Source organism: Dromiciops gliroides, chromosome 6 (assembly GCF_019393635.1).
Source record: "Dromiciops gliroides isolate mDroGli1 chromosome 6, mDroGli1.pri, whole genome shotgun sequence".
Lineage (NCBI taxonomy): Eukaryota > Metazoa > Chordata > Mammalia > Microbiotheria > Microbiotheriidae > Dromiciops > Dromiciops gliroides.
The window spans coordinates 113,264,169-113,291,768 of NC_057866.1; the positions used below are offsets into that span (position 1 = coordinate 113,264,169).

A 27,600-nucleotide genomic window follows, 5' to 3' on the forward strand; every position below is an offset into this window, starting at 1 on the left:
TCTCCTGAGACAACCGGAACTTTGACCTTCCCTGGAAAGTGAGTTGAGAATGCTTTCAGCTCTCCGTCGCTTCCGGCTCTCCGTCACTTCCCGCTCCGCGTGACAGACCAAGTGGAGCTGGGGGCTGTCCAGTCGGGCTCGTGAGCCTTTTCACAGGATGTCTCTCCGCTGCGGCGGGGTCTCCGGCATCCTTGGGTCCCGGGTGAGTGAAGGACCCCAGAGGCCGCTGGGGCGGGCGGGTGCGGTCGGAAGCTGACCCTGCCAGGCCTTTCCTGCTCCTCCCCGTCCCACTGCTGACCCTGACCCTCCAATTTTGAGCTGTCAGCCCGACTCAGCATCGAGCCACGTCCTTGAAGCTGGAGGCTTATAGGAGACGTGCAGGAGCAACGAGAACAGATTTATAAAGGATAGAAAAACAGCAAACAAAATAATAACCATAACTCTCACTTGTGTAGCACTCTTAAGGTTTTCAGAGAGCATTTCTATACGTTTTCTCATTCGACCACTTAGTATTAAGTAACGACTTTGGGTGCTAGGCATTCCGCGGGACATAAATATAAACAAGATCAAATACGCCATTCGGGTTGGGGGAGAAGGGAAAGAATACTCCTTATTCACTGATAAATAAACAAAATATATATAGAAAATTAAAACAGTGATTAAGGAGATAGGTTGACTGACATGTAGAAGGATTAGGAAAGGCCTTTTATTGAGGTGTTTTTAAAATAAATTATGCTAATAACCGATATCCTTTATAAAGACCTTTAACATTTGTAAAGACATTTGGGAAATACATTATCTTATTTGAAAGCTCAACTGTAATCTTATTCCCCTCATCAAGAAACTCCAGTGGTTTCCTGTCACCTTTCGGATAAAATACAAACTCCTCTGGCAATTGAAGCTATTTGTAACCTGGATCTTGCTCACGTTATGAGGTTAATTAACACATTTCACTTATTCTACATTCCACCCATTCATATGTTACATCTCCTGTGTGCCTGTTATCCCTTATGCCTGGAATTCACTGTCCTTATCTTTTTTTTTGTTGTTTTTTTTTTTTTTTCTGAGGCAAGTGGGGCTAAGTGTTTTGCCCAGGGTCACACAGCTAGTAAGTATTAAGTGTCTGAGGCTGGATTTGAATTCAGGTCCTCCTGAATCCAGGGCCAGTGCTCTATCCACTGTGCTACCTAGCTGCCCCTACTGTCCTTATCTTGACCTCTGGAGTTATTAATCTTTTTTGTTTCATGGACCACTTTGGCAGTTTGGTAAAGCCTATGGATTCCTCAGAATAATAATTTTTAAATGCATATAATATGAAGGAAACCAATTACATTAAAATAGTTATCAAAATATTCTTTAAGAACCCCTGCTGTACCTCCTAGTATCAATAGCTACTTCCTACAAGAGACCTTTCCTGATGACCCCAATTCATTGTGCTGTTCTTCCCACTTAGTTTGTGTTGACTTATCTGTGTACATTTTGCCTCCTCCCAAAAGACCTTAACTTTTTTGAGAGCAGGAACTGCTTCATTTTTGTCTTTATTCTAAGCACAGTGTTTGGCAACTAGTAGACGTTTAACAAATACTTCCTAAGTGAATAGTTCAATCCTTAAAACAGTCTTGTGAGGCACGTGCTATAGGTAGAAGTATCCCCATTTTGAAGGCCAGAAAACTGATGGTGAAAGGGGTGAAACTACTTGCCCATGGTAATAGAGCTAGTGTCCCAGGTGGGATTATTGGTGAATATTTATGGTGCTCAAAACATAATTCCATGGTAGTGTTGGTATACAAGAATGATGTGTTTATGTGGGTAGTATCTTGTTCAAATATATTCGGTATTACTATTAGTAACTATAGTTGTTACTACTACTAAACATAAGTGGAGAAGAATACCTTATTTAGTTGTATAGCTAGTATTAAATAACTTTCAAAGCTATTTCACACATATCACAAAATCTGAAAAGCATCTGTCTAAAAGAAGGGATTCTTTTTCAGGAATGGGTTCAACAAGGTGGACAGTGAAGTCTTCCCATTTCAGAAATTTTGTGTTTCTACAGTAGTTTATTGATTTCTCTTATATAATGAAGACTGACTTTAGCAATATAGAGACCTACCAATTTAAACAAATGAGACTGAACAAGGAAAATTCTAGTTATGGAATATTTTTAAATAATGGAAATTCTGTTACTTTCAGATATTAATACAAGAACTTCAGTGAGGCCAACAAAATGTTCTTAAGTAGCTGGGACTTGCTTTAATAAATACATGTCTATTCAACAACAAAATTTGTGGCATACTTTAATTAGTCTTGGTGATAAGTGGTAAGTGCCTCTGTTTTAGTTAGTGTATGTTTTGAAACAGTTTCTGTTATGATCCTTGGGTAGTGGATATAATCTGTTGCTGGGAACATTTACCATTAGGTAAATTAAATTCAGCGATCTGCTTTGTGTCATAATAACACAATTAACCCTTCCTAGGTACTTGGAAACTATTTGTGTAGTCAGTACAAAACATTAAGTTCTTTGCCAGACAAAAAGAAAGAGTTTCTACAGAAAGGACCAGACCTTCAGGATTTTATATCTGGTGACCTTTCAGACAAGAACACCTGGGCTGAATATAAAGGAAATTTGAAACGACAAAAAGGAGAGAGGTAATTTCTTTTTTTTCCTTTTTTTTTTTTTTGCAGGGCAATGAGGGTTAAGTGACTTGCTCAGGGTCACACAGCTAGTAAGTGTCAAGTGTCTGAAGCCAAATTTGAACTCACGTCCTCCTGAATCTAGGGCCAGTACTTTATCCACTGTGCCACCTAGCTTCCCCCTAAATGTTTTATTTTTAAAATAAGTTTTATTAGGTCTAGGCTGGGACCTTTCCTTTTCATTAGAAACTTATTAAACAACCTAAATCACTCAGAACCGGTAATAGTGCCAGATTCTTTAACCATGATTTCTAGATTGGTTTTGAACAGATATGGTTCTTATTATCTGGTTTTCTTCCTTTATTAGAGATTAGTTGACACTTTGCGTAGAAGGGGGAATATAGGGTAAAGGAAAATTTTTCTTAGCTTGGAAATATAAAACAGAAAAATAATTTAATAGCAGTGGTGTCTAATGAGCATTACATTTCCTAATAGTTATATTTGGCTTTACTTAGGCTAAGCTTGCCACCATGGCTAAAAACAGAGATTCCTATTGGAAAAAACTACAATAAATTGAAAAACACTTTGCGGAATTTAAATCTCCATACAGTAAGTAAATAATATCATTTTTAGCTTCCCATAAAAAAGTATTTTCCTTAGCAGTACTATAATATTCCAATGCACTGATGGGTCTATGATTTCATTGATATAGTTGCTTCCTCCAATGATGCACATTACAACTCATTCCTACCATACCTAACCTGTGCAACTCTTGTCCATATCCTCTCAAAAGTTTTCCACCATGGGATTCATCTAGCACAGGGCTTCTTAAACTTTTCCCACTCTTGACCCCTTTGTGCCCAAAAATTTTTATGCGACCCCCTGGTATATAGGTATATAAAATAGGTATACATTATGTTTTACTGTTGCCAGATTTTTCCTGACCCCCACATTCAGTTATGTGACCCAATATGGGGTAGCAACCCACAGTTTAAGAAGCTTTGCTCTAGCATGCTTTCCCTAGGCAAGATTTGAATTCAGGCCTTGACTCCACTGCCAGTGGTCTCTCTACTTTGCCAACCTGCTTTTCCTAGGTTTTAGGAATTTATATTTTGTCTTACCATGTAGAATGGAAGTGTATTTAAAATCTTTCCCCTTCAAAACAGATTCAAAGGATCTATCCTTCATTGGATCCATGATTTCACTGATGAAGGTATCCCTTCTCTTAGTTCAATTTGCACATTTGTAATTTGCACACATTCTCATCCTGTGTAATTCTTGTCATGTTTTACCATAAATCCTCCAGCGATTTATCTACACAATATTAAGAATATATTTAAAGTTATAATTGCTTCACATTTGATGGGATAAAATGGAACTTGAGTCTGAAGTTATTGTTCTGTTCCTGGGAGCATGGTAATTGTCAACATTTTTACCATCAAAATTCATAATCATTAGATGTTTATTTGATGAATAATTTTAGGCTATTGTTTACTGTCGGTCATGTTCTGATTTTAGGTATGTGAAGAAGCACGATGCCCCAACATCGGGGAGTGCTGGGGAGGGGGAGAGTATGCTACTGCTACAGCCACTATCATGGTGAGCCCAGTCTTGTTCTCCTTAAGTCTTCTGCCTAAGAAAGAAAGCACATTTTGTGACCTCTTCAGAACCATATGGACTGAAGTCATGTAGCCATTGTTTAGGTTTTTAATTTTATTTTGGTGAATTTAAAAATTGTTATAATATCTATAATCCAGCCCAGTGTGTTTCTTTCATTATAAAATTTATACAGCACTTAACTGCCTATCCTTTTATTTTCCAGTTATACTACTTTGGGACTTATGTTGTTATCTTGAACTACTAAGGTTTTTATTGTTTGGTTTTTAACATGTTTATTTTTAATCTTCCCCAAGTAAATTTTAAGGTCCATAAGGCTAGAGACTATGTCTTATGTGTCTCTGCCCTACTGTGTCTAATACAAAAAGAAGCTCTCAGTCAATATTTATGGGTTTGGTGCTGAGTTAACTTGAGAATTTAAATTATAATGTTTTCATTCTAGTTGATGGGGGACACTTGTACAAGAGGTTGCAGATTTTGTTCTGTTAAGACTGCAAGAAAACCACCTCCATTGGATCCTAATGAGCCCTACAATACAGCAAAAGCAATTGCAGAATGGGGACTTGATTATGTTGTGCTAACATCAGTGGATCGAGATGGTTAGTCATATTAATAACCACTTTTTTTGCAAGGTTATGCAGTTATAAAGTGCTTCCCTATTATATTGAATTATTACTTAAGGCTTATAATTACTTAATTTTAAATATATTCATGTCTACTTTCCAGAACTATATTATAAGCTCCCTAAGGTGTGGGACTATGTCTTATATCATCATTTGATGGAATTATTTCATCTACTTTTTTTTGAATCTCAAAATCCATTGACATCACTCTTTACTCCTTTCTCCCAGTCTCTGGAAGAGGGGTAACCCTTCTTGCCAAGACCAACTCCTTTACATGTGTGTGTAATCACATCCCCCTTAGCAGGTTGCATACTCAATTGTCCCTTTCTTCTTCATCTCTTTGTGTGTGTGTGTGTGTGTGGTGTGTCTGTCTGTCTGTCTCTTTTGCTCTATTCCCCCTCCCCTGCCCCCGAAGGGGAAAAAAAATTACCTAGGGCTGTATTTTTATGGGATTCCATAAACAAATAATTCATCACCAAGTTCATTACCTTGGTATTATTCTCAACTCCTTGCTCTTCCTTAACCCACATATCTTTTGTCAAGTAATGATACTTCTACTTTCACATCATCTCTCAGATCTTTCTATTCACACAGATACTACCTTATTTCAGACCTAAATCATCTTTCACCTAGATGATTGCAGTAGCGTCCTAATTGGTCTCCCCTGCCTCCAGTCCTTCCTATGTATTTCTGCCAAAGTCATTTTCCTTAAAACAGATCTTAACCATGTGATTCTCCTACTCAATTAACTCCAGTGGCTTCTTGTTACCTCTAGGATAAAAAAAAACTCCTCAGTTTAGCTTTCAAGCCCTACACCTTCCTTTGCAGCATCACTAGACATTACTTCCTTTCCTATCATTTTTCAATACAAGCAAACTGAGCTTCTCTCTATTCCATACTTAAGGCAGTCCATCTCACATCTCCCTTCCTTTGCCCTGATCATCCCCCGTTCCTGGAATGGATCCTCCCTTACCTATTGTCCTTCTCTTCCTTTCACACACAGGTTAGGCACTATTTAATGCATGAAGCCTTTCCTGGCTCTCCCAACCACTAGTGACCTTCCCAGACTACCTTATGTTTAACTACTTTTTATATATTTGTATTATTAACTTTATGCTTTGTGTACATATGTATGTACACACACACACACACACACACACACACACACACACACACACACATCTTGTATCTCCTTTTAGAATGTAAGCTCCTTCCAAATAGGGATTGTTTCATTCTGGACTTTTATCTCCAGTGTCTGGGCACGTAATAGATTCCTTTTCTTTTCTTTTTTTTGCAGGGCAATAGGGGTTTAGTGACTTGCCCAGGGTCACACAGCTAGTAAGTGTCAAGTGTCTGAGGCCGGATTTGAACTCAGGTCCTCCTAAATCCAGGGCCAGTGCTCTATCCTCTGTGCCACCTAGCTGCCCCAACATAGTAGATTCTTGATAAATACTTGTCCATTGATTGATTTATTGACCCTGGGTACTTAAATATCTTTGTGCCACAATTTCCTTATCTGTACAGTAAGAGTTGGATTCAGTTGTCTCTAAGGTCCTTTCAACTCTTAAGTGTACAAGCCTAGGCTCTTATGTCCTTTATGTTCTTCTTCACCTACTTTGTAAGTTAAGGGATACAGATACATTTTTTTAAATTTTATAGATAAGAAAACTGGATCTTAGAGAAGTTGATTGACTTATCCAAGATCATATAGTGACAGAGCCAGTCCTTTAACCCAAATCTTTCTGTAAACCAAACTGAATGTGTGTGTGTGTGTGTGTGTGTGTGTGTGTGTGTGTGTACGCACACACTCACGTGCATGTACATTCGCTCGCTAATGGTTTCTCAGTAGTCTCTTCCAAAATGGAACTTCTCTGGGTGCTATGACATGATGTGTCATCTTAAGCAGTGGATTCTTTTGTTCCTAGATCTACCTGATGGGGGAGCTGAACACTTTGCAAAGACAGTTTCACATTTAAAGGATAGGTGAGTGTTTTCTCCCTTGATTTCATGATTTCAGGACTTGCAGGAAATGCAAAATCTGAAATTTTGATGACCAGAAAAGAAATATAGGTAGTCAAGATTCCCATTAGACAGCTGAAGCATTTGAATATACCAACATTTTGAGTAAATTGTTTTCTGGGTGTTTAGTGGTTAACAGTATAAGAATAGTAACTGCATTTTTCAAAATATACTAAATCCCATTTGACTTTTATCCATATTTGCAGGCTTACTGATGTCATTTCACTCACAGTCTATGTTCCTGAAGGAGAGTCCTATTAATGTCTCATAACATCTAAGCTTCCTTCTTAGAATGATGTCAATGGGTATTTTGTGGGAGGTATGTTATTGGTATCTGTGATGTTGAAAGGGTAGAGATGTATCCAGAACCCCTTAATTTCATATTGTGGATAATTTTTTCCTTTTTCTATTAAAAAAAAGGCTTATTCTTTTAGGGAATTTTAATATTGCCATCACTTCCTAATACCATTCCCCATCCCCAATAGAACCTTCCCTTCTAATAAAGAACCACAGTTAAGCAAAACAGACAGGAACATTGACAATGTGTGCCTCATTCTTTACCCATAGTCCACTACCTTTCTGCTGAGAGGAGAAAATATGCTTCATCATTACTATTCTGCAGTCAAGATTGGTCATTCCACTGGTCTGATAGCATTGTCTTTTAGTGTTATTTTCCTTAATATTCTTGTGGTCATTGTGCATATTCCTTTCTTGGTTCTGCTTCCTTATCTCGGTACCATTTCAAACAGATCTTCCTTGGTTTCTTTGAATTCCTCATATTCGTCCTGTCTTATGGCAAATTAACAGTCTATTATGGTCATTTACCACAATGTGTTCAGTAGTTTCCCAGTTGAAGAGTACACATTGTTCCCAGTTTCTTATTAATGTTATGGATCATTTTAATTACCAGTCATTATTTTGTAATCCCTGAGTCTCTCCCCTCTTCGTGAAGAACTGGGGGTAAAGGGTATATGATGCACATACAATGATACATGGAGGGAATCTGACAAGCAGGAATGTTGGGACAAAAAGGCCTGACATATATTTAGAAAAAATGGAGAAAGTGAGGGGATACAGAGGAGGTGATCCACATTTATATTTCTCCTAAAGTTTATGATCAGATCAGATCAGATTGGTCTCAGAATATTTTGTTGTTGTTTTTCAGTCATGTCAGATTCTTCGTGACTCTTTATTTGGGCTTTTCTTGGCTACAATACTGGATACTTGGCACAAAGTGGATATTTGCTACTGAATACTTGATACAAAGATACTTGGTAAAGATACTCCAACTCATTTTACAGATGAGGAAACTGAGACAAATGGGGTGAAGTGACTTTCCTGGGGTCACACAGCTAGTAAGTGTCTAAGGCTGGATTTGAACTCAGGAAGATAAGTTTTCCTGACTCCAGACCTGGCCCTCTAGCTGCTCCAGAATATCTTTAGGTCTGTACTTAATTGGATTGAGTGTGGTTAGGATTATTTAAGAAAAAGGAAAAGAAAATGGAGAACCAACAGATTTGAAAATTCAGAGGTTTTTTTGTGATCAATTGTGTTTTACTCCTGTCTTTGTTTTTTTGTTTTTTTTTGTTTGTTTTTTGGTTTTTTTTTTTTTTTAGTGAGGCAATTGGGGTTAAGTGACTTGCCCAGGGTCACACAGCTAGTAAGTGTGTGTTAAGTGTCTGACGCCGGATTTGAACTCAGGTACTCCTGACTCCAGGGCCGGTGCTCTATCCACTGCGCCACCTAGCTGCCCCCTACTCCTGTCTTTGTTGTAGCAAGTCACACTATGGCACAGAATAATATAGTCTGAGAGTTGGGTGGGACTTCAGAGGTGATGAATCACTTGGTATAGCCCATACATACCTGATCAGAAATGACTTCAGCAGCATCCTCTACAAGTGGCCATCTGTTTTCTGTTGAATGATCTCCAATCTTAAAATTATTTGGCATAAATCATTCATTATAATTTCAGTTTAGTTTTGTAATAAGTTTAGTATTATCTGACAACTTAGTACTAAAAATTAATCTGATGGGAACAGGAATATTATGACTCTCAGATTGCTTTGTCATGTTAGAAATTGAGACATCGTCTCAAGAATACGATGACAGTAGATTGGAATTGAGTTTGAGAATTCTATAACAGTGAAAGAAAAAAAGAATTTGGAAAAAGAAAGAACTGAAAAAGTGTGTGTGTGTGTGTGTGTGTGTGTGTGTGAGAGAGAGAGAGAGAGAGAGAGAGAGAGAGAGGGAGACACCTCTTTTAAGGAATAAGTTAATAAGTGCCTACTATGTGTAAGGAATTGTACTAATCACTGACCAGTTCAGATGAGAATTAAGTTAAAGTTCTAACACCCCATTTCCATGTTTGTATAGACTGCTACTTTGGTACCCTGATTATATGAGATAATTTTCCTCATCCTTTCTCTCACTTTACTCTTGCTCTCTAAGGGTATTCCTTTTCTCCTTCCTTTCCTTTTATATTTCAAGATCATCAAAACCTAAAAGACCCACTCCAGGCCCATTTTTCTAATTAAATTCCTTCTGTGGTGCCTAAAGGGGGAACTAAGTGTCTCAATGGATAGAACACTGAGCCTGGAGTCAGGAAAACCTGAGTTCAAATCTGGCTGCAGATATTTACTAGCTGTGTGACCCTGGACAAGTCACTTAACCCTGTTTGCCTCAGTTCTTCGTCTGTAAAAGGAGCTGGAGAAGGAAATGTCAGATCACTTCAGTATGCTTGCCAAGAAAACCCCATATGGGGTCACAGAGTCAGACACAACTGACATGACTAAACAACAACAAAAATGGTACCTGAAAATGATAGGGTTCTGAGGGACCATATGTGTCATCTCCCTATAATAGATTGTAAGCAGTTTATTGTTTAGTCTAATCATCATTCATTCATGTTTATGTTTTTATATTTCTCCTAACTCCTGTGTTTGAATGTTAGAATTTCGACATAGATCTGGTCTTTCCTTTTTTTATTTTATTTATTTTAATTTATTTTTTGATTTGGTCTTTCCATTAGGAATGCCTATAAGATCCGTTTTTCCCCCTTTATGATTATACTCAGTTTTGCTGGGTAAGCAAAAAATTCTTGTAAGCCTATTATCATTTGCCTTTTGGAATATCATATTCCAAGATCTCTCCTCCTTTAAGTTGTGATTGTTAAATCATTTGTGATCCTGACTGTGGCTCCTAAGTACTTAAATTCTTTCTTTCTGGCTGCTTGCTGTCTGGGTTGAGGGCTTAATTCCCTTGACAGAAGTTGAGGATCGGAGATGATTAATCATTGACACATCAGCACCACATTATGTGTGATAAACTATGTGCTCTTTATTATCCAGGATAGCTCAGTATTTATAGCAGAAAGCCATAAAGAAATCAAATAGAGTCTCTGCTAAAATAATTCTAAGAGAATAGGAATAATTTTTCAACCCTTCAACCTTGACCTGGCAGAACTTGTTCCAGGCTTAGGCAGAGCGAAGTTTGTACAGCTGAGTCTTCGGACCCATGGGAGGCCAGCCAAGCATTGTCTCAGGAACTCAGGCCTTGACCACAAAGTTTCCTAGGAGACTTGCTGCCTCAGTGACCATGGCCCAAGCCTGGGGAGGGGGAACTCAATCAGAGGGGCAACAGAGAGCCCTCTGGGTTCACCATAGCTTGCAGTATTTTTTCTTTTACCTGGAAGCTCCTGATTTGAGGTATCATGTTCTTGGGAGTTTTCATTTTTTTTTCCAGGAGGTTACCAGTGAATTATTTCTATTTTTACTTCTAAGAGATCTGGAAGTTTTCTTTTGTGATTTAAAAAAAAATGATGTCTAGGTTCCTTTTTTTTTAAGTCATGGCTTTCAGAGAGTTCAGTGATTTTTTAAATTCTCTCTTCCCAGTCTGGTTTCTAGGTCAGTTGTTTCTGCTATATGAGATACCTTATATTTTATTTTTTCAGTCTTTTGACTTTGTTTTAACATTTTTTGTTGTCTGATGGAGTCATTATTTTTTCTTTGTTCCATTCTAATTTCCGAGAGTTGTTGCTTGAGTAAGGTTTTATACCTCATTTTTCAAACTGTTAATTCCCTTTCTGTTTCTTTCTTCTGTATCTCATTTCTTTTCCATTTTTTTCTCTAGCACTCTCATTTCATTTATAAAAAACATTTTAAAACTTTTTAAAAAAATATTGCTTCATTTTTTCCAGGAAGTCATTATCTTTGGAGTTTGTGTCTTGAGGGTCTGTATACTCATAGCAGCTTTTTATGGTATAATATTTTTCTTGGGGTGTGTGGGGGGGTGTTGTTCCTTCTTCTAGGATACTTCATGATTTCAGACTTTATACTAGGGCAGGGCTCTGCACACTTCTGGAAGCAGTTGCTGAGCTGAGCTTGTATCCTTTAGGGCAAGTATTGACAAATTACAGCCCACAGGCCAAATCCAGCCAGCCACCTGTTTTGTGGCCCAAAGCTAACATGTTTTTTTGCATTTTTAAATGACTAGTTATTCCCATCCTTGTTTTCTTCATTGCCATTTCTACTTTCTCTGCCATTGTTGGCAGAGAAAAGAGTTTGTTAGAGACATCTTTACTTAACTTTTCTATTTTTTGCCTAGCTTTTGTTTTGTGTCTTCCTTTCATTTTTGTCCTTAAGTGTCCTTGACACAATCTTTTTAGTTGGATATTTTACTGAACTTTCTGCATGGATCTTGATTTTTTGTAATATGATGTGTTGGTCATGATTATCCATCATCCCCTTCACTAGTGATTTTACAAATGAGTTTATATATCTAAACTGGTTTAGCCCTTGAATAAATACCTCAGCTTGTCAAGGAAATCAGATGTTAGCTGGCTAAAGTAGTTTCTAGTCTTTTTTGGTTCCTTGATGGAACCAAATAATGGCAATTAATTTATGTTGATCAGACTTATTTGGAAAATAGTTGTTATTGGTGTGTACTTCTTATATCTCCTTCCCATTTTGTTAAGATTGCTTCAGTAAGGTCATTTGATGAAGTTGTTGTGTGCTTCTTCAGCATCCATTGTCTTGCATTTTGGGGTGGGGGAATGGTTTCTAATGCCTGGCACTGTTCATTGCATTATAATAATGTTAGAATGAATTAATACTTATTTTTATGTACTCAGATTTCCAGAGGTCCAGTATGATCCTGGATCCTCTATTTAAAGGGGTTGTACTTTTCTCTGTTTATAGGAGGAGCTCTTCTTGTCTGGATTACCATAATGATTCTTCCAAGAAACCAAGAAATTTAGAGAGGAAAATATATTAAGCAGGAAATTTACCAGACTGGAAAGTTTACTAAGTGGTACTTGGGAAATAGCAAAATTTGAACTCAAATGCTTTCTCACTTCAAGTCTAGTTCCCTTTCTACTACACCACACTTCTGCCTTTTTCCAGAGACTTGGCAGGTAGTAATGTGGGGAGCCTCAGATATAGTAGGCCTTTAATAACTGTGAAGCATCATTCTCTAATCAGTGATCCCAAAAGAATGATTTCTTTGAGTTGTTCTCTGTAGCTACTCTCCCAAGGGAAAAGTCTAGGAACTTTATAGTTGTAATTACTAAGTATCACTTTGTTGGCTGTGACTTTTAAGTTTTTATAATCATTTCTTATTACTGCTCCTGAACTGGTAGGTATAACTAAATTACAAGTAGGAAGATTAAAGCTTGTAGTTCATTTGAGCAAAGCTGGCAACCTAGAAAATAACTTTTATTGTAGTTACAAGAAATTTAGGGAATTTCATTTGATGAGGTAAAACAAATTAAAATTACAGTTACCAGTTAGTACTTTGTTGAACACTGATTCAGATGAAATATATCCATATTCTTTTTCCTGAATGTATTCTATTGGACCTTATAAACTTTATTTTAAAAACAAATGCTGAAGTTAAATTGAGGGGTAAGAGGAATGCACAGGGGGGAGGGGGAAGGGGAGAGGTAGCATGGGGTGAAATCCTACATGAAAGAAACAGGAAAGGGCTTATGGAATGGGGGAAGAGATGGGAGAGGACCAGGGCAGTAAATGAATTTTACATTCATCAAAAAGGCTCAAAGACCATAAACTCCTCAGAATTACCTCAAGGAGGGACTAACACACACACACACACACCCAACTGGGTGGAGTAATCTATTTAATCTGGGCAGTAGATGAGCCTAACACTCATCAGAATTGGCTCAAAGACCTCAATCTCATTAGAATTGGCTCAAGTGACGGGCAGCTAGGTGGCGTTGTGGATAAAGCACTGGCCTTGGATTCAGAAGGACCTGAGTTCAAATCCAGCCTCAGACACTTGACACTTACTAGCTGTGTGGCCCTGGGCAAGTCACTTAACCCTCATAGCCCTGCCAAAAAAAAGAATTGGCTCAAGGCGGGAATAATGTACACACTCAATTGGGTGGAGTAATCTCTAACCCTGCTGGAAAATAGGAGGGGAAGGGGAAAAAGAAAGGGGCAAAAGAAGGAAGGGCAGATTGGGGGAGGGGACAGGCAGAATACCTTTTGAAGAGGGATAGGATGAAAGAAGATAGATAATACAATAAATATCATGGGGAAGGGAATAAGATGGAAGAGAAACAGTTAACAATAGTAATCATGAAAAAGAGAAAAGGGGGAAAAATTGCGCAAAGAATATTTATAGCAACTCTTTGTGGTGGCTAAGAACTGAGAATCAAGGGCATGTCCATCAATTGAGGAATGATGGATTTGCTATATGATTTTGGTGGAATGGTCTTGTGCTATAGGAAATGACAAACAGGATGACCTGGGGAAACCTGGAAAGACTCATGAACTGACGTATAATGAAGTGAGCAGAGCTGGGAGGACATTGTACATAGTGACAGTAGTTTTGTACGGTGAGCAGTTGTGAATGACTTTACTACTCTCAGCAGTGCAATGATCCAAGACAATTCCAAGGGACTAATAAGGAAGCTTACTATCCACCCCCATAGAAAGAACTGATAAAGAGAACACTTGTGGATTGTACATATATAACCTGGTTGTGGTCGTGTGGAGGGGGGAAGAAAGGGAGGGAGGGAGGGAGAAAATTTTGGAGTTCTAAATCTTATAAGGATAATTGTTGGGAACTGCCCTTACATGTAACTGGAAAAAATAAAATAAATGTTTGTTGCTAAAAATAAAGAAACAAAAAAAACCCCAAATGCTGAAGATCTAAAGATTATTAAAAATTACTTTGAACAAGTTCTAGAAATCTTGAACATGATTAATATATATTATTAACAGTTCACTATTCATCATTTTTAAAATTTTCCTCTAGGAATTCAAATATATTAGTGGAATGCCTGACCCCTGATTTCCGAGGAGACCTTAAATCTGTTGAGAAAGTTGCACTCTCAGGATTAGATGTATATGCCCATAATGTGGAAACTGTTCCGGAATTACAAAGGTGATATCTCACACACACACACACACACACACACACACTCTTTTATGTTTAGGATGGATCTGTGATTTTCTCAATGTTGGGAGTTTTTAAAAGGACCTTCTACTGGGGCAGCTAGGTGGCACAGTGGATAAAGCACCGGCCTTAAATTCAGGAGGACCTGAGTTCAAATCTGGCCTCAGACACTTGACACTTACTAGCTGTGTGACTCTGGGCAAGTCACTTAACCCCAATTGCCCCACCAAAAAACAAAAAAACCAAAAGGACCTTCCTTTTGTCTACCACTTAGCTTCTTAGAGTTGCCTAAGGCAGTAAGAAGTGAGGTGACTTGCCTAGAGTTAGCCTGTGTTAGAGAAAGAAATGAAAGCTGAGCATGCTGCTCCTTTGTAAAATCATGGGGTTATCTTTTTCTACTTCTTTCTTCTTCTTCTTTTTCGGTGAGGCAATTGGGGTTAAGTGACTTGCCTAGGGTCACACAGCTAGTGTTAAGTGTCTGAGGTCAGATTTGAACTCAGGTCTTCCTGACTCCAGGGCCAGTGCTCTATCCGCTGCACTACCTAGCTGCCCCGGTTATTTTCAAAGTAATGTGGGGTTTTGGGTCTGTTTTGTTTTTTTAAAAATGCACAATTTTAAGTGACAACTTCAGTCAGTCAGAATCTTGAAGATGGGAGGTTAACAAAGTAGGGAGCTCTCACTTTAATGATGCAAAAGAACCTATTAGGACATTTCCTTTCGAATACACCTGGGCTTTGTCTTAGAAAAAGCCATAGGGGGCAGCTAGGTGGGGCAGTGGATAGAGCACCGGCCCTGGAGTCAGGAGGACCTGAATTCAAATCCGGCCTCAGACACTTAACACTTAACTAGCTGTGTGACCCTAGGCAAGTCACTTAACCCCAATTGTAGCACTGAAAAAAAAAAAGCCATAGACCCTTTTCCTTTTTATTCAATGTTAGAAATAGTTGCTAGACCTTTAATATTTCACATTCAGACCTATGTTAGAGGTAAAAAAAATTCTTTTAACCTTGAGTCAGGATTAATTTCGAAATATTTTCATTTCCTGGATTCTGGAAAGCATTTTGCAATGAATTTGTGGAGTTGTTCACATTATTACCCAATGCAGTAAAACTTGAAGGGAGCAGTCATTGCGAGCAGTTATCATCATTTTAACTAAATCACAAGCAAATTGGGAATTAAGTTATTTCAGAAGAGAAAAGTAATTAGTCTTTTTCTAGTAATTGTTGTGGTTTTTAAATCATTCAGTTTTTCTTTCTCTTTCTCCCCTGCTAATTGGTTTCATATCATATAAATCAACCAAATTTAATATGAAAATACTAGAAAGTTTTTTGATTTATATTAGTAGCAACTTTCTGGCACAAATCCCACTTGGAGGGTTTTTTGGTTTTTTTTTAATTGTCTTGCCATTTCAGCCTCGCACACAGCCCAGTACAGTTTTCCCCTTTTTTAGATCCCACCACCAGTCGGTACCAGTTGACTAGTTGTACTTAAGTAACATTCTCTTCACTGAAAATTCCAGAAACATCTATTTTTTTCCTTGAATATCCTGGAACACTTTGGGTTTTTTGCCAGCAGAGGGCAGCTTGTTCCTTATAAAGAGAATGAGCATAAAAGTTTCTCAGACCTTGGAATAGTAGATTCAGCTTCATTTTTTTTGTTGTTCACTTACTAGGCTTTCTTTACCTTTTCCAAACTCCCATACACAAATAATTTGCATCCTTTGTAGCTTCTGATTGCAGGTATTTTAGAACCAAAATAGGTATGAGGGGAGAAGTGCTTTCCTTGGACACTGTACTATGTTTTTGCCAAGTCTTTCCCCCTTTACTCCAAGCAGAACACCTAACGAGGATCCCAGGATGCCAGTAACACCTTATTTTCCTCTTATTTAACAATAAAATATCTATGCAGAAATACTACCACTAAATTACATGGCATACAGACTATACATTTTTTTAGTCTTTTCAAGCCTTGAACTTCTTTTAATATGATTCATTGATAACATTAATCTTTTTAAAGGAAAGTACGTGATCCCCGAGCCAATTTTGACCAATCTCTGCAAGTACTAAAACATGCCAAGAAGGTTCAGCCAGATGTCATTTCCAAAACATCCATAATGTTGGGCTTAGGAGAGACTGATGAGCAAGTACATTCAACAATGAAAGGTAAATTAGCAGGAAAAAAAAACACCCAGGGAATCTGTCTTATTTAATATGGTAATTGGAAAGTATCCACCCTGAAGGTCCTACCATATTCATATGCTGCCTCCCATGTTTCTGTAGTCTAACTGTCATGTACAGAAAAGTGGTCACAATCAGTAGCATAAAGAAAAAACTAAAAAAATTCCATTGTCTTACTACTGTGAGAGTTGATCATCACTCCCCGAATGTGAGTCTTTTGTATTACTTTTCTCCCTACCCTCGAATCAAGTTAGAACATAACATTATTCCTCACTTATATAATCACATAACATCTCAAAGCTTTGGGCTTTGTTGAATTCTAGTCCTAAAAGTCCATTTTCTGTGTTAATTTTTGTGTTTGTGGTTTGCAAAACTATAATTTTGTTCCTCCCTTATATTCTTATCCTACTTGCAAACATTTGTCTGGTCACTTATTTTGAAACTTAATCAGGTAGTTAGCTAGTCTTAACTTTTTTTAGTAGAATTCTCTTAAAAACAATTCATTATTCAGATAAACATCAAATCATGTCCCCCAGAACATAAATACTACATAGATTAAAAACCTGTTATAACAGTCTTTTAGACTTGGCCTAGTTGTTGCCCACACTAGTCTGGAGCACTCTGTAGGAAGCACTAGATTTAAATGTACATTGTCAATAAATCTGCTAAGGGAATTTGTGCTTCTTTCGATAGCCCTACGCGAGGCAGATGTGGACTGTTTGACTTTAGGACAATATATGCAACCAACAAAGCGTCACCTTAAGGTATAGTATCTTTTCTCAAAGCTTCTTAATTTAAATTGGACCTTCATCTTGGAAGCTAGACAGTCAAAATGCTGCATATAATACACTGTGTGTATTTAAAAGGTCTCATTTCATTTTATTCTACATAGAAATGACCTATTGATATATACTGAGGTTTATACTGTTGTAATAAGCCTGTGCAAAGGGAATGGGGAAAAACCCACTCAGAATCCTAGATCCAGAGCTGGACTTTAGAAGATAGCAAGTTTAACCACTTCATTTTACAAATGAACAAACTAATGCCCAGAGAGATTAAAACTGTTTGAGGCAGGAGTTGATTAGAGACAGATTTTTTTAGGCAGTACTTCATACATTGATCACAGTCATTCCTACATTGCCTTGCTTGTCTTTGTTTCCTTCGGAATTTCCTTCTGCTCTTTTCTGCATGTTTTAAAAACATTTCACTGTTGTTCCTTTTCTTAGGGTAGTTCTACTCCTTTCCTTAATGTACCCCCACCCCCTACATCCTACCAGAAGAAAACCCCTCCCTCCCACCAGACAAACAAATACATCTAAGCTAAACCAATCACTCATTGGTCATATCTGAAAATGTCTGCTTTACTCTGTACTTCTAAATTATGACTTCTCTGTTAAGAAGTGGAAAGCTTTGTCCAGCATCAGTCTTCTGGCATTGGGATTAGTGATTATTAAAGTTTTAAAATATTTTTTCTGGATATGGGACCTTTCCGTCTTTCTTTGATCTCTATCATTGGGTCAAAGGGAATATACAGTTTTAATGGTTCCACATTGTCTTCCAGAATGCATTGCATAATGCACCAACATCAGTGTGTCTGTGCTGCAACAATTGTCATTGTCTCTTTTTGTCATCTTTGCCAATCAGATAGGTATGGAGTAGAACCCCAGGGTTACTTCCATTTTAATTTCTAATGTCAATGATCTAGAGCATTTTTCCTATGGTTCTTGATACCTTGCCTTTATTTTAAGAACTAAATGCCTGTTTATATTTTTTGACTATTTCTCTTTCAGGGAGTGCCTCTTAAATAATTGTATCAGTTCTGTCTCTTGGATAAGAGACCTTCATAAGAGAAATTTGCTACAGAAATTAGTTTTTCCAGTTAATTGTTTCCTTTCTAATTGCATCTCTTTTGTTTGAGCAAAAGCTTTTCATTTTATGTAATCAAAATTGCCCATTTTTACCTCTTGTAGGCTTTACAATCCCTTATTTGAACAAGAACTCTTTACCTTTCTGTAGTTGTGAAAGCTGTTTCCTTTCTGTGACTAATTTGTGATGACTTTATACCTACGTCTAATTTGGAGCTCATTTTGGTATGCAGTATAAAATGATCTAAATGTAATTTCTGCCAGACTGCTTTCTGGTTTTCCAGAGAGTTTTTCTAAGTCGTTTGTCTTTACCCTCATATTTGGAGGCTTTGGATTTCAAACACTATACTTCTGAGTTCAGTTACTTGTAAGTCTTACCTACCTAATTTGTCCACTGCGCCACCTAGCTGCCCCCAACTTTGCTGCTTTTTAAATAGTATTACATAGTTTTAATGATTATTTGAGACCTGGTACTTAGATCCTAAAAAGCAGCTAGGTGGTTCAGTGTATAGAGTGCTAGGCCTTTAGTAAGGAAGATCTGAGTTCAAATTCGGCCTTAGACACTTAGTAGCTGTGTGACCCTGGACAAGTCACTTAATCCTGCTTACCTCAGTTTCCTCATCTGTAAAGTGAGCTGGAGAAGCAAATGGCAAACCACTTCAGTATCTTTGCCAAGAAAACCCCAAATGTGGGTCCAAAAAAGTCCAACACACCTAAAACAACTGAACAATAGCTTAGGCCCTGTTCTCTCAGTTGGTGACTGCCTACTCAGAACACTCTTTTTTAAGAGGGGCTCCAGCCATGCCTTTCCTTTTCCCCCTTCAGATGAATTTGTAATTTTTGTTGTTGTTGTTGTTCTGTAAAATAACCCTTTGGCTCGAAATCCATAAATTTAATTTATGTGTTGCCATTTTTATTATATTGGCATAGCCAACTTTACTAGTTCTTGATTTTGCCCACTGTTAGATAAAGCAGTACAACAGCTAAATAAGATTTACACATATGATTATCTCCTCTCCTGTGCCATTCTTTGGAATTTCAAATATTAGATCAAATTGGGTTTTGTATCTCTTCCTCTGTTTCCTTGATTAGCTCTAATAAGGGTATACATGAGCCCATGAACTCACTTGAAGCAGAGATAGCAAGCTAAGAGGGAAAAACCAAGTATTTAGAAGGAAATGTAACTTAGTAGAGAAGCATTGTGGGGCAGCTAGGTGGCGCAGTGGATAGAGCACCGGCTCTGGAGTTGGGAGTACCAGAGTTCAAATCTGATCTCAGACACTTGACACTTACTAGCTGTGTGACCCTGGGCAAGTCACTTAATCCCAATAGCCTCACCAAAAAAAAAAAAAAAAAGATGAGAAAGCATTGGATGAGAACGACAAGAAAACTAGGCTCTCTACCCTTCACTTAAATTCTTTTGGCCTCAGGTCTTCATTTATGAAATTGGAGAACTTAGACAGACTGTTCCACAAGGTCCCAGCCAGCTCAATTCAGTCTTCTAGATCATAAGCTAAATAATCAAGGATGACTTTAATTCTGATAAAAAAGGAAAAATTCAAGGGCATTATTTTCCTGGTTATGAATTTGACGCATTACTAGATATTGATCTTAAGTACTTCCTTAAATCCAGGTAGAAGAGGTATGTTACTCCTGAAAAGTTCAAGTACTGGGAAAAAATAGGAAATGAAACTTGGATTTCATTATACTGCCAGTGGACCACTAGTACGCTCCTCATATAAAGCAGGTAAAGACTTTTGGCACACTTCTTTTAAAGTTATAACTTTACATGTTTTTTTGTTTTTTGTTTTTTTTTTGTGGGGCAATGGGGGTTAAGTGACTTGCCCAGGGTCACACAGCTAGTAAGTGTCAAGTGTCTGAGCTGGATTTGAACTCAGGTACTCCTGAATTCAGGGCCAGTGCTCTCTCACTGCGCCACCTTAGCTGCCCCATAACCTTTACATGTAATATAAAATCCTGAACTAAGACTCTGCAACAAATTAAAATTGTGGCTATTTTTATTTTTTTTTTTCAGTGAGGCAATTGGGGTAAGTGACTTGCCCAGGGTCACACAAGCTAGTAAGTGTTAAGTGTCTGAGGCCAGATTTGAACTCAGGTACTCTGAATCCAGGACGGTGTTCTATCCACTGCACCACCTAGCCACCCTATTTTTATTTTTTAAATGTTTGTTTGTAGGGTGGTATAGGAAGTTTTTTGATCAACAGGTGTAATGTTTAAGGGAATTATTTCTTAAATATAGTTTGCTTATTAAACAATTCTCTCTAGTGTTCTGTTTCTTTTATAGCCCAGGCGAAATGATATTTTTGGAAATAAGCAGTTTTTTTTCATGTTCAAATTTCTGTATCGTGATGCCTTAGTAATAGGTTTTCCTGAGGCAATTTATCTTTCTAACAAGTACTAATTTGAAAATGTTGCCATCATAATCAGATCATTTCCAGCTATAAAAAAGTGCCTTTCTGATAGCATTACTGTATGAACACTCACCTTTTATATTTATTTTTCCAAAGGCAAAGAAACTTAAGGTCTGTCTCTCTGAAATTCAGTTCTTACTTTGGGCTATAGCTTGAGTCTAAAAGAAAACATTTTCTAAGGAAAATGATCCATTTAAAATGCAGTCAGTTGAAATATTTCCTATACACCTTTAACCCCTCCTTTTTTGTGGTGATCCTTGTTATAGCAGAGGGGCTTACACAGCTCAGTGAAGCTATAAGCTTTGCCATGCAGGATTACTCAAGACAGGCAAATCATGTTGTCGAGTTCTGACAAAAGGTGGTCCACTGGAAAAGGAAATGGGAAACCACTGTGGTGTCTTTGCCAAGAAAACCACATGAATGATATTAAAATGCTTAAAGATATGATATTGGAAGATGAGCCCCTCAAATCAGAAAGGCCTGGCGTGCAATGGTCCACAGGGTCACAAAGAATTGGACACAACTGAGCAACTATACAACAAATATAGATTTAACCTAAAGAAGGTATATGCCAGACTTGATGTCAGTGGTATTTAAAAGCCTGTCTTGTTTTGTTTTGAAAGAAAGCTATTTAAAATATTTTTTAGACATATGTCTGAAAAAAACTATCAGTGGTGTTAATGATTTTTAAATTATATTTTCTGTGGCTCGATGTCCAGATATTAGCATTTTCTAACTTGATTGAAAATTCTGTTTCCACAGATTAAAGTTCAAATAAATCACTATTATTCAGTGTTTCCTCTAGGATATTAAAGGAGTTGTAATGAACTAACAGAAGGCATAAGTTATGAAAACATAGACTCTCATTTGGTAGAAAATGTTAAAATTATGGGACTTTGGAAATGAATTACATTGCACCTCATGCAGTGACACTGAGAAAGTTAAAAATTACATATCTATAAGGACCATAATTAAAATAGTCTTAGGACTATTTTAAGGAAAATACAGTTTCTAAAGGATTAGCTTAATTCTATTACTTCATGAAGCAGCTTGTAAAAATTGAAGGATGCTATGTGTTTGTAAAGCAATTAAACAGAAAGTGTTACTTAATCAAGCATTTTATAATAATAAATTCAAATTAAATGTGATTTAGAATTAGAAGGTGAGAAGCTAAGGCATGCTTTACTGCATAACAGTAAAGGAGAGAATAAGTTCTTCTGATTGGAAAGAATAATCCCTGAATGTCAGAAGGGGAACATTTAAGCACCTAATGTTGTTATGCTGATACAGGTGGTTTGTTTGTTTTTCTCTTGTGTGAAAATTTAAAAGGATACTTATGAACTAGGAATAAATATTGGACAGGGGAAAAAAAGCATCTCTTAAATTTTTTAAACTTCACAGAAATACCACTTGATGAGAATTTTTATAACATCTAAATACTAAATGCTAACACATTTCTGTATTAATATATAGAAATAGAATTTTCAGTCAAATTAGAGTTATTTATACATCAATCCACAAACCTTTTAGTAACATTTAATTTCTCTGCTGAAGTTTAGATTATTCTAAGTCTTGGGGTTTTTTTAATGCTCAAATGATAACTTGGGTTAACAACTTGCTAGAACTTCTTGCCTTCTTCTGACAGGCTTAAGTGAATGTTTAAGAGCTCCCAAGACTTCTCTCTGTCTTGGACTTGTGATGAGCCTTAGAATTCACCTCATTTCTAATCCTTAGTAAGATAATGGGGGAGAAAAGAAGAGGATACTTGAGACCTATAGCTCAAAAAGTGTAGAGAAAGGGAAGTCAAAGGAGTTGAGGTCAGATGACTTTATCATCTGTCTCTGTAAAGTTAGAAGGCAAAATTAGCTACTGACAAGGAATGGGTATGAAATGATGACTGTGGTGGGGAATAGGAGGGTGAAAGTGACTACCTACGAAAGGCTAAGTTGCGGTAAGGTAAGCATATGTGTACTGTACATATTTGACACAGTTCTATTACTATCTTCAGAAGTTTTCAGCCATGTGGCAAGAGGTTTGGAGATGCATTACACAGAGTTAAATGTTAGCTGGACAAGACTAATAGAATATTGAACAGATAAGAGTTGTGGAGGATAGGGCATTACTAAAATGACATATTATGGTAAAGGCCAGGTAGGCAAGGAAAGTAAGGCCAGAAAAGGGTGGATAAACAGAGTCCACCTGTTCAATAGAAATGAAGAACAAATATTAGAATCATAAATGAGTGGGGAAGGCATAAAAGAGATTTTGTCCAGATAAAAGAATTTCAGAGGTTCAGCTATTAGATCAGTTTTAATGTTGGTAATTCCTTAAGTATGAATGCCCAAAGAGTAAAGATAGAAGTCACAAGAGTGAAGAGAGGGTGTAAGAAGGATCAATAGGTTGACTATTGAAGTCTTCAAGAATGATGGAAGGGGGGGGCAGCTAGATGGCGCAGTGGATAGAGCACCGGCCCTGGAGTCAGGAGTACCTGAGTTCAAATCCGGCCTCAGACACTTAACACTTACTAGCTGTGTGACCCTGGGCAAGTCACTTAACCCCAATTGCCTCACGAAAAAAAAAAAAAAGAATGATGGAAGGGATAGAGAGAAAAACTGAGCCAGTTGCCAAAATCATGTAGAAAAGTGGGAAAGGGTCCAGATAGCTAATAGATCACAGCAACATTATTGAGAGGGGATAGTGTAATTATAATGTGAACCTTGAATAAATAGAGGTTGTGTAGTGGTGTTTGCAGAGAGCACTTAAGGAACACTTGTTGATTAAAGGAACATACAGATTATATCACCAAGGAAAATGGGGGGAAAGTAGGGCAAGCCCTACAAATGTGGAATTTTTTTAGGAGGGAGAAAACATGCAAGAGGAAAAGATCAAAGATAAAGGGGAATGATATCAAAATGTAAGTGCTAAACAAAATTTAAAATTCACATGGTGAGTACATTACGAAGCAAGTTTTATCTTCCCCCTTGGGACTGATTGAGTTGAATAGTTTTCACCAATTCTATTTACTCAGCCACAAAAAAATGCCTGGTTTTTAAAACATCATACCCTGGTTAATAATGTTTTCAGAAATGAATTTTGCCAATAGTTACAAATCCATTTTGTTGGTTAGTTTATAGAATACAAATTAAATATATAACTGTATACTTACAAAATAGGGATCTCTTTTACACTATTAGGTCATGAGAAAGAATAACATTAAAAGGGCACATGCTAAGAAAAGGATTGAGGGCTGGTAGTAATTATAGGGCCAAAAGGCAGCTAGAGAATGATAAAGGTGAGGAAGCTAGTAGTTCTGTTAAATTAGAAAAATATTGGGTTTGAGATTTGAAAGAAATTACAAATTCCAGGGTTGAAAATATCTCAAAATAGCAAATGAAGCAATTTTGAACCATTATAATTGAATAATTAAATTCTATACACTTAATTTTTTTTCAAATGAAATTACTGTAATTGGAATATTAATAATAAATTGTTATTTTTTCCTTCAAATAGGTGAATTTTTCCTGAAAAATCTAGTGGCAAAAAAGGAAGACAAGAAACCAATGAATCTATAAATTGATAAGACTTCTTTTAAAGTCCCCAACATTTATTGATCAACATTATTAGGCATCCTTAACACCAGAAATGATTATATCTGGTGGAAATATGCCCCAACTTTGTTAAACATTTTCCAAGCAGTGAGGTGCCATTTTTTGTTTTTTTTTTCTTGTTTTTTAGTTAATCATTTGGTAATACATTTTTTCTCATTTTCCCTTTGAACTTTAGCTTATTGAAATAAAAGCATAAAACATCTTGGTAACAATTTGATGTTAACAGCATAATTAAAAATATATTAGGAGCTTCCAAAGGACCTTTCATCCAATTGTTGCATAAGTATCATCACATCTTAATTGTGAAAACAGGTTCTAAAACAGTATTCATCATCGGTTATGACTATGATCAGTTGATTTGCCCTTGTAGAGTTGTCCATCAGCACTGAAATCATTTGGAAAAGGTTTGTGTCTTCAAGTTTTGAATGGCAATTTTATATCAATATGAGCATTATACATGAAAGATCTTTTTGCATTGTTATTTAAATTGTCTGTGGGGAGAATTTAAAAGGACTCTGATGAAATAAGTAGCAGTGAGGAATTTACTCTTTTATTAAGAAATATATTTCTTTTAAAAATGTATTTTTTTCAATTACATGTAAATACAATTTTTAACATTCATGTTTAAAAAATTGAGTTCTAGATTTTCTCTGTCCCCTCCCTCTTCACATAGCCTTTCTCCCTAAAATGGTAAACAATTTTGATATAGGTTACATATGTGCAATCATGTAAAACATATTTCTGTATTAGTTGTGTTGGTGTAAGAATAAACCAAAAGGGAAAAAAAACCATGAAAAAAAAATAAAGTACCAATATTATGCTTGATCTGCATTCACACTCCATCAGTTTCTTTCTCTCAATCAGGAAATATTTAGATTGTAACAATGTCAGATATGTGGTGCACAACTAATTAATTTAAAATCTATTTAGTAGGGGTGTGCAATTAAAGTATTTTGATCCTTGGAAAAGTAAAGGTTATAGTTTTTTTGGTTTTACAAAACAGAACCACAAAGTAAGAGGTGAGAAAAATTATGAAAGGCCAACATAGTTGGCTGTAATATTATTTGCATTTCCTATAGACAGTTTTTTATGGTTTATGTATATAGCCAATGCATACGACAAATAAAATCTTATCTCGCCTCAGATTTAAGGAGTTTGGGAGTTAGTGCTTGAAGCCAGGAGAAGAAGGTAAGAAAGAACAGGGTGGGATTATCTATTTGCTACTCTGCATTCCATATCACCAATGTTATGAGTAAATCTATGTGAGACTTAACTAAGGATTAGTGTGGGTATAACTTGGCTGTGAAAGTAGGCCCAGTAGGGCAGCTTGGTGGCACAGTGGATTAGAGCACCGGCCCTGGTTTCAGGAGGACCTGGAGTTCAAAATCTGGCCTCAGATACTTAACACTTGTCTAGCTGTGTGACCCTGGGCAAGTCACTTAACCCAATTGCCTCACACCAAAAACGAAAAGGAAAGTGGGCCCACTACAATTTTAGGATGTTCATAGAAGTGAGAGGTTTTCAGGCATGACAAATCGAGGGATAAGATCATTTAGTTGGAAGAGCAGAAAATTGAGGAGGTGTCTAATGATTATCATGTATGTGTAATGCCTACTTGGCTATTAGTCCACAGAAATTTTGAAATCTTTAATTTGTTACTGTTATTTATTAGACTCTGCATATTCTCCTATCAGTTGTTAAGCCTTAGTTATTCATTCCCAAGGAACATGACAGAAGTAACAGTGCAAAGATGCCTGCCCTTGTATGAGGCAAGAAGACCTATACTACCTATGATGAGCATGTACCTTTCCTTTGATGAGGGTAACCACATGAGTAAGAGTTTGTCTACCCATTGCTTTTGGACTTTCTCGGTAATTGTTTTGCCTTCTGGCCTTTTGAATGAGGAAAAATCTTTGGTTTTCCATTTTAACTACCCAATTGCAAATGACTTGGAAGAGGCACAAAAACTAGATTTTGGAGATAGATATCTATAGATATATATTTATATACTTTATAACAGTTAAGCAACAGCACTAACAAGGTAAAAGCCGAAAATGGAAAACAGCTTTATGTCTAGCAATTAGGGAATGGTTGAACAAATTTGTAGTTTAATGAATGTAACAAAATTTTTTACCTTAAGAAGATGACCAATAAATGCAGCTCTCTTTGTGGTAGCAAAGAATGGAATTGATGCCTATCAGTTGGGGAATGGCTGATACAAGTTATGGTATATGAATGTAATGGAATATTATTGTGCTATAAAAAATGATGAGCAGAACAGATTTCAGAAAAACCTGGAAAGACTTAAATGGACTGATGCTGATTGAAGTGAACAGAACCAGAACATTGTACACAGTAACAGCTAACATTGTATGATGATCAGCTGTGATAGACTTTCCTTTTCTTAGCATACAAGATCCAAGACATTTCCAAAGGACTCATAATGGAAAATTGCTCTTCACATCCAGAAAAAGAAAAAGAAGATTCAAAAAGTTCCCGTAATCTCTCCCATCTTCCCATTCCAATATGTGGAATGTGAATGCAGATTGAACCCTACTATTTTTACTTTTTATTTTGTTGTTTTTTCTTCTTGAGGTTTTTTTTCCATCTGTTCTGATTCTTTCACAACGTGACTAATATGAAAATAAGTACAACTATGGAACTATTTTCTGCTCAGCATGCTTCTCAAGCTGTAGCCACCATATGGTGTTAGCAGCAGCTTTCATAAAAGATGTCATCCACAGATCCACCTTAATAAAATAGTAAGACGTAATAGTGTTAAGAGAAGAGGCTATTTTATAAAATTCATTCACTAAAAATTCCATTTGTCCTGATCTTTGTATACCATTCTAGTCTCAATGAAAACACCATTGTGTAAATCATTCTACCAGGTTTTTAAAATATATTTTTCCAATTATATGTAAAAACAATTTTTAATATCCTGTTTTTAAAAAAAAAGTTGAGCTTTCAAAATCTCTTCCTTTCTCTCTGCCTGTGCCCTCCCTCCTTCCTGAGATGATAAGGAATTTGCATTTAGGTTTACATATGTGTAATCATGTAAAACATTTCCATATTAGTCATGTGAGAAAAAAAAGACCAAAAAGCACCCAATCAAAATACATTTTGACAAACAGGATGATCCCCGAAAAACCTGGAAAGACTAATGAACATCAATGTGTGGTGAAGTGAGCAGAGCTGGGAGGACATTG

At 36.8% G+C, this 27,600-nt stretch overlaps 1 protein-coding gene across 2 annotated transcripts; it reads left to right on the forward strand.

Annotated features, from left to right (window-relative positions):
- The first annotated feature begins 48 nt into the window (after positions 1-48).
- Positions 49-24,593, forward strand: LIAS (lipoic acid synthetase). 2 transcript variants are annotated; one of them, XM_043970622.1, is made up of 11 exons: positions 49-202; positions 2,477-2,649; positions 3,150-3,243; positions 4,153-4,233; positions 4,694-4,850; positions 6,800-6,857; positions 14,169-14,297; positions 16,326-16,471; positions 17,180-17,250; positions 19,985-20,098; positions 23,641-24,593. In XM_043970622.1, exons 1-10 carry the CDS (start codon positions 158-160, stop codon positions 20,006-20,008), a joined length of 978 nt encoding a protein of 325 aa, XP_043826557.1. In that variant the 5' UTR covers positions 49-157; the 3' UTR covers positions 20,009-20,098; positions 23,641-24,593. The 2 variants fall into 2 exon arrangements, with proteins under 2 accessions (XP_043826557.1, XP_043826556.1); XM_043970621.1 differs by having other exon boundaries at positions 24,294-24,326.
- Positions 24,594-27,600: the final 3,007 nt, after the last annotated feature.

Bases quoted from the DNA above. Each gene is read 5' to 3' on its own strand.
- LIAS (XM_043970622.1), top strand. From the start codon at position 158: ATGTCTCTCCGCTGCGGCGGGGTCTCCGGCATCCTTGGGTCCCGG. The intron at 6,858-14,168 runs GTGAGTGTTTTC...ATTTTCCTCTAG, and splicing joins GTTTCACATTTAAAGGATAG to GAATTCAAATATATTAGTGG. The intron at 14,298-16,325 runs GTGATATCTCAC...ATCTTTTTAAAG, and splicing joins ACTGTTCCGGAATTACAAAG to GAAAGTACGTGATCCCCGAG.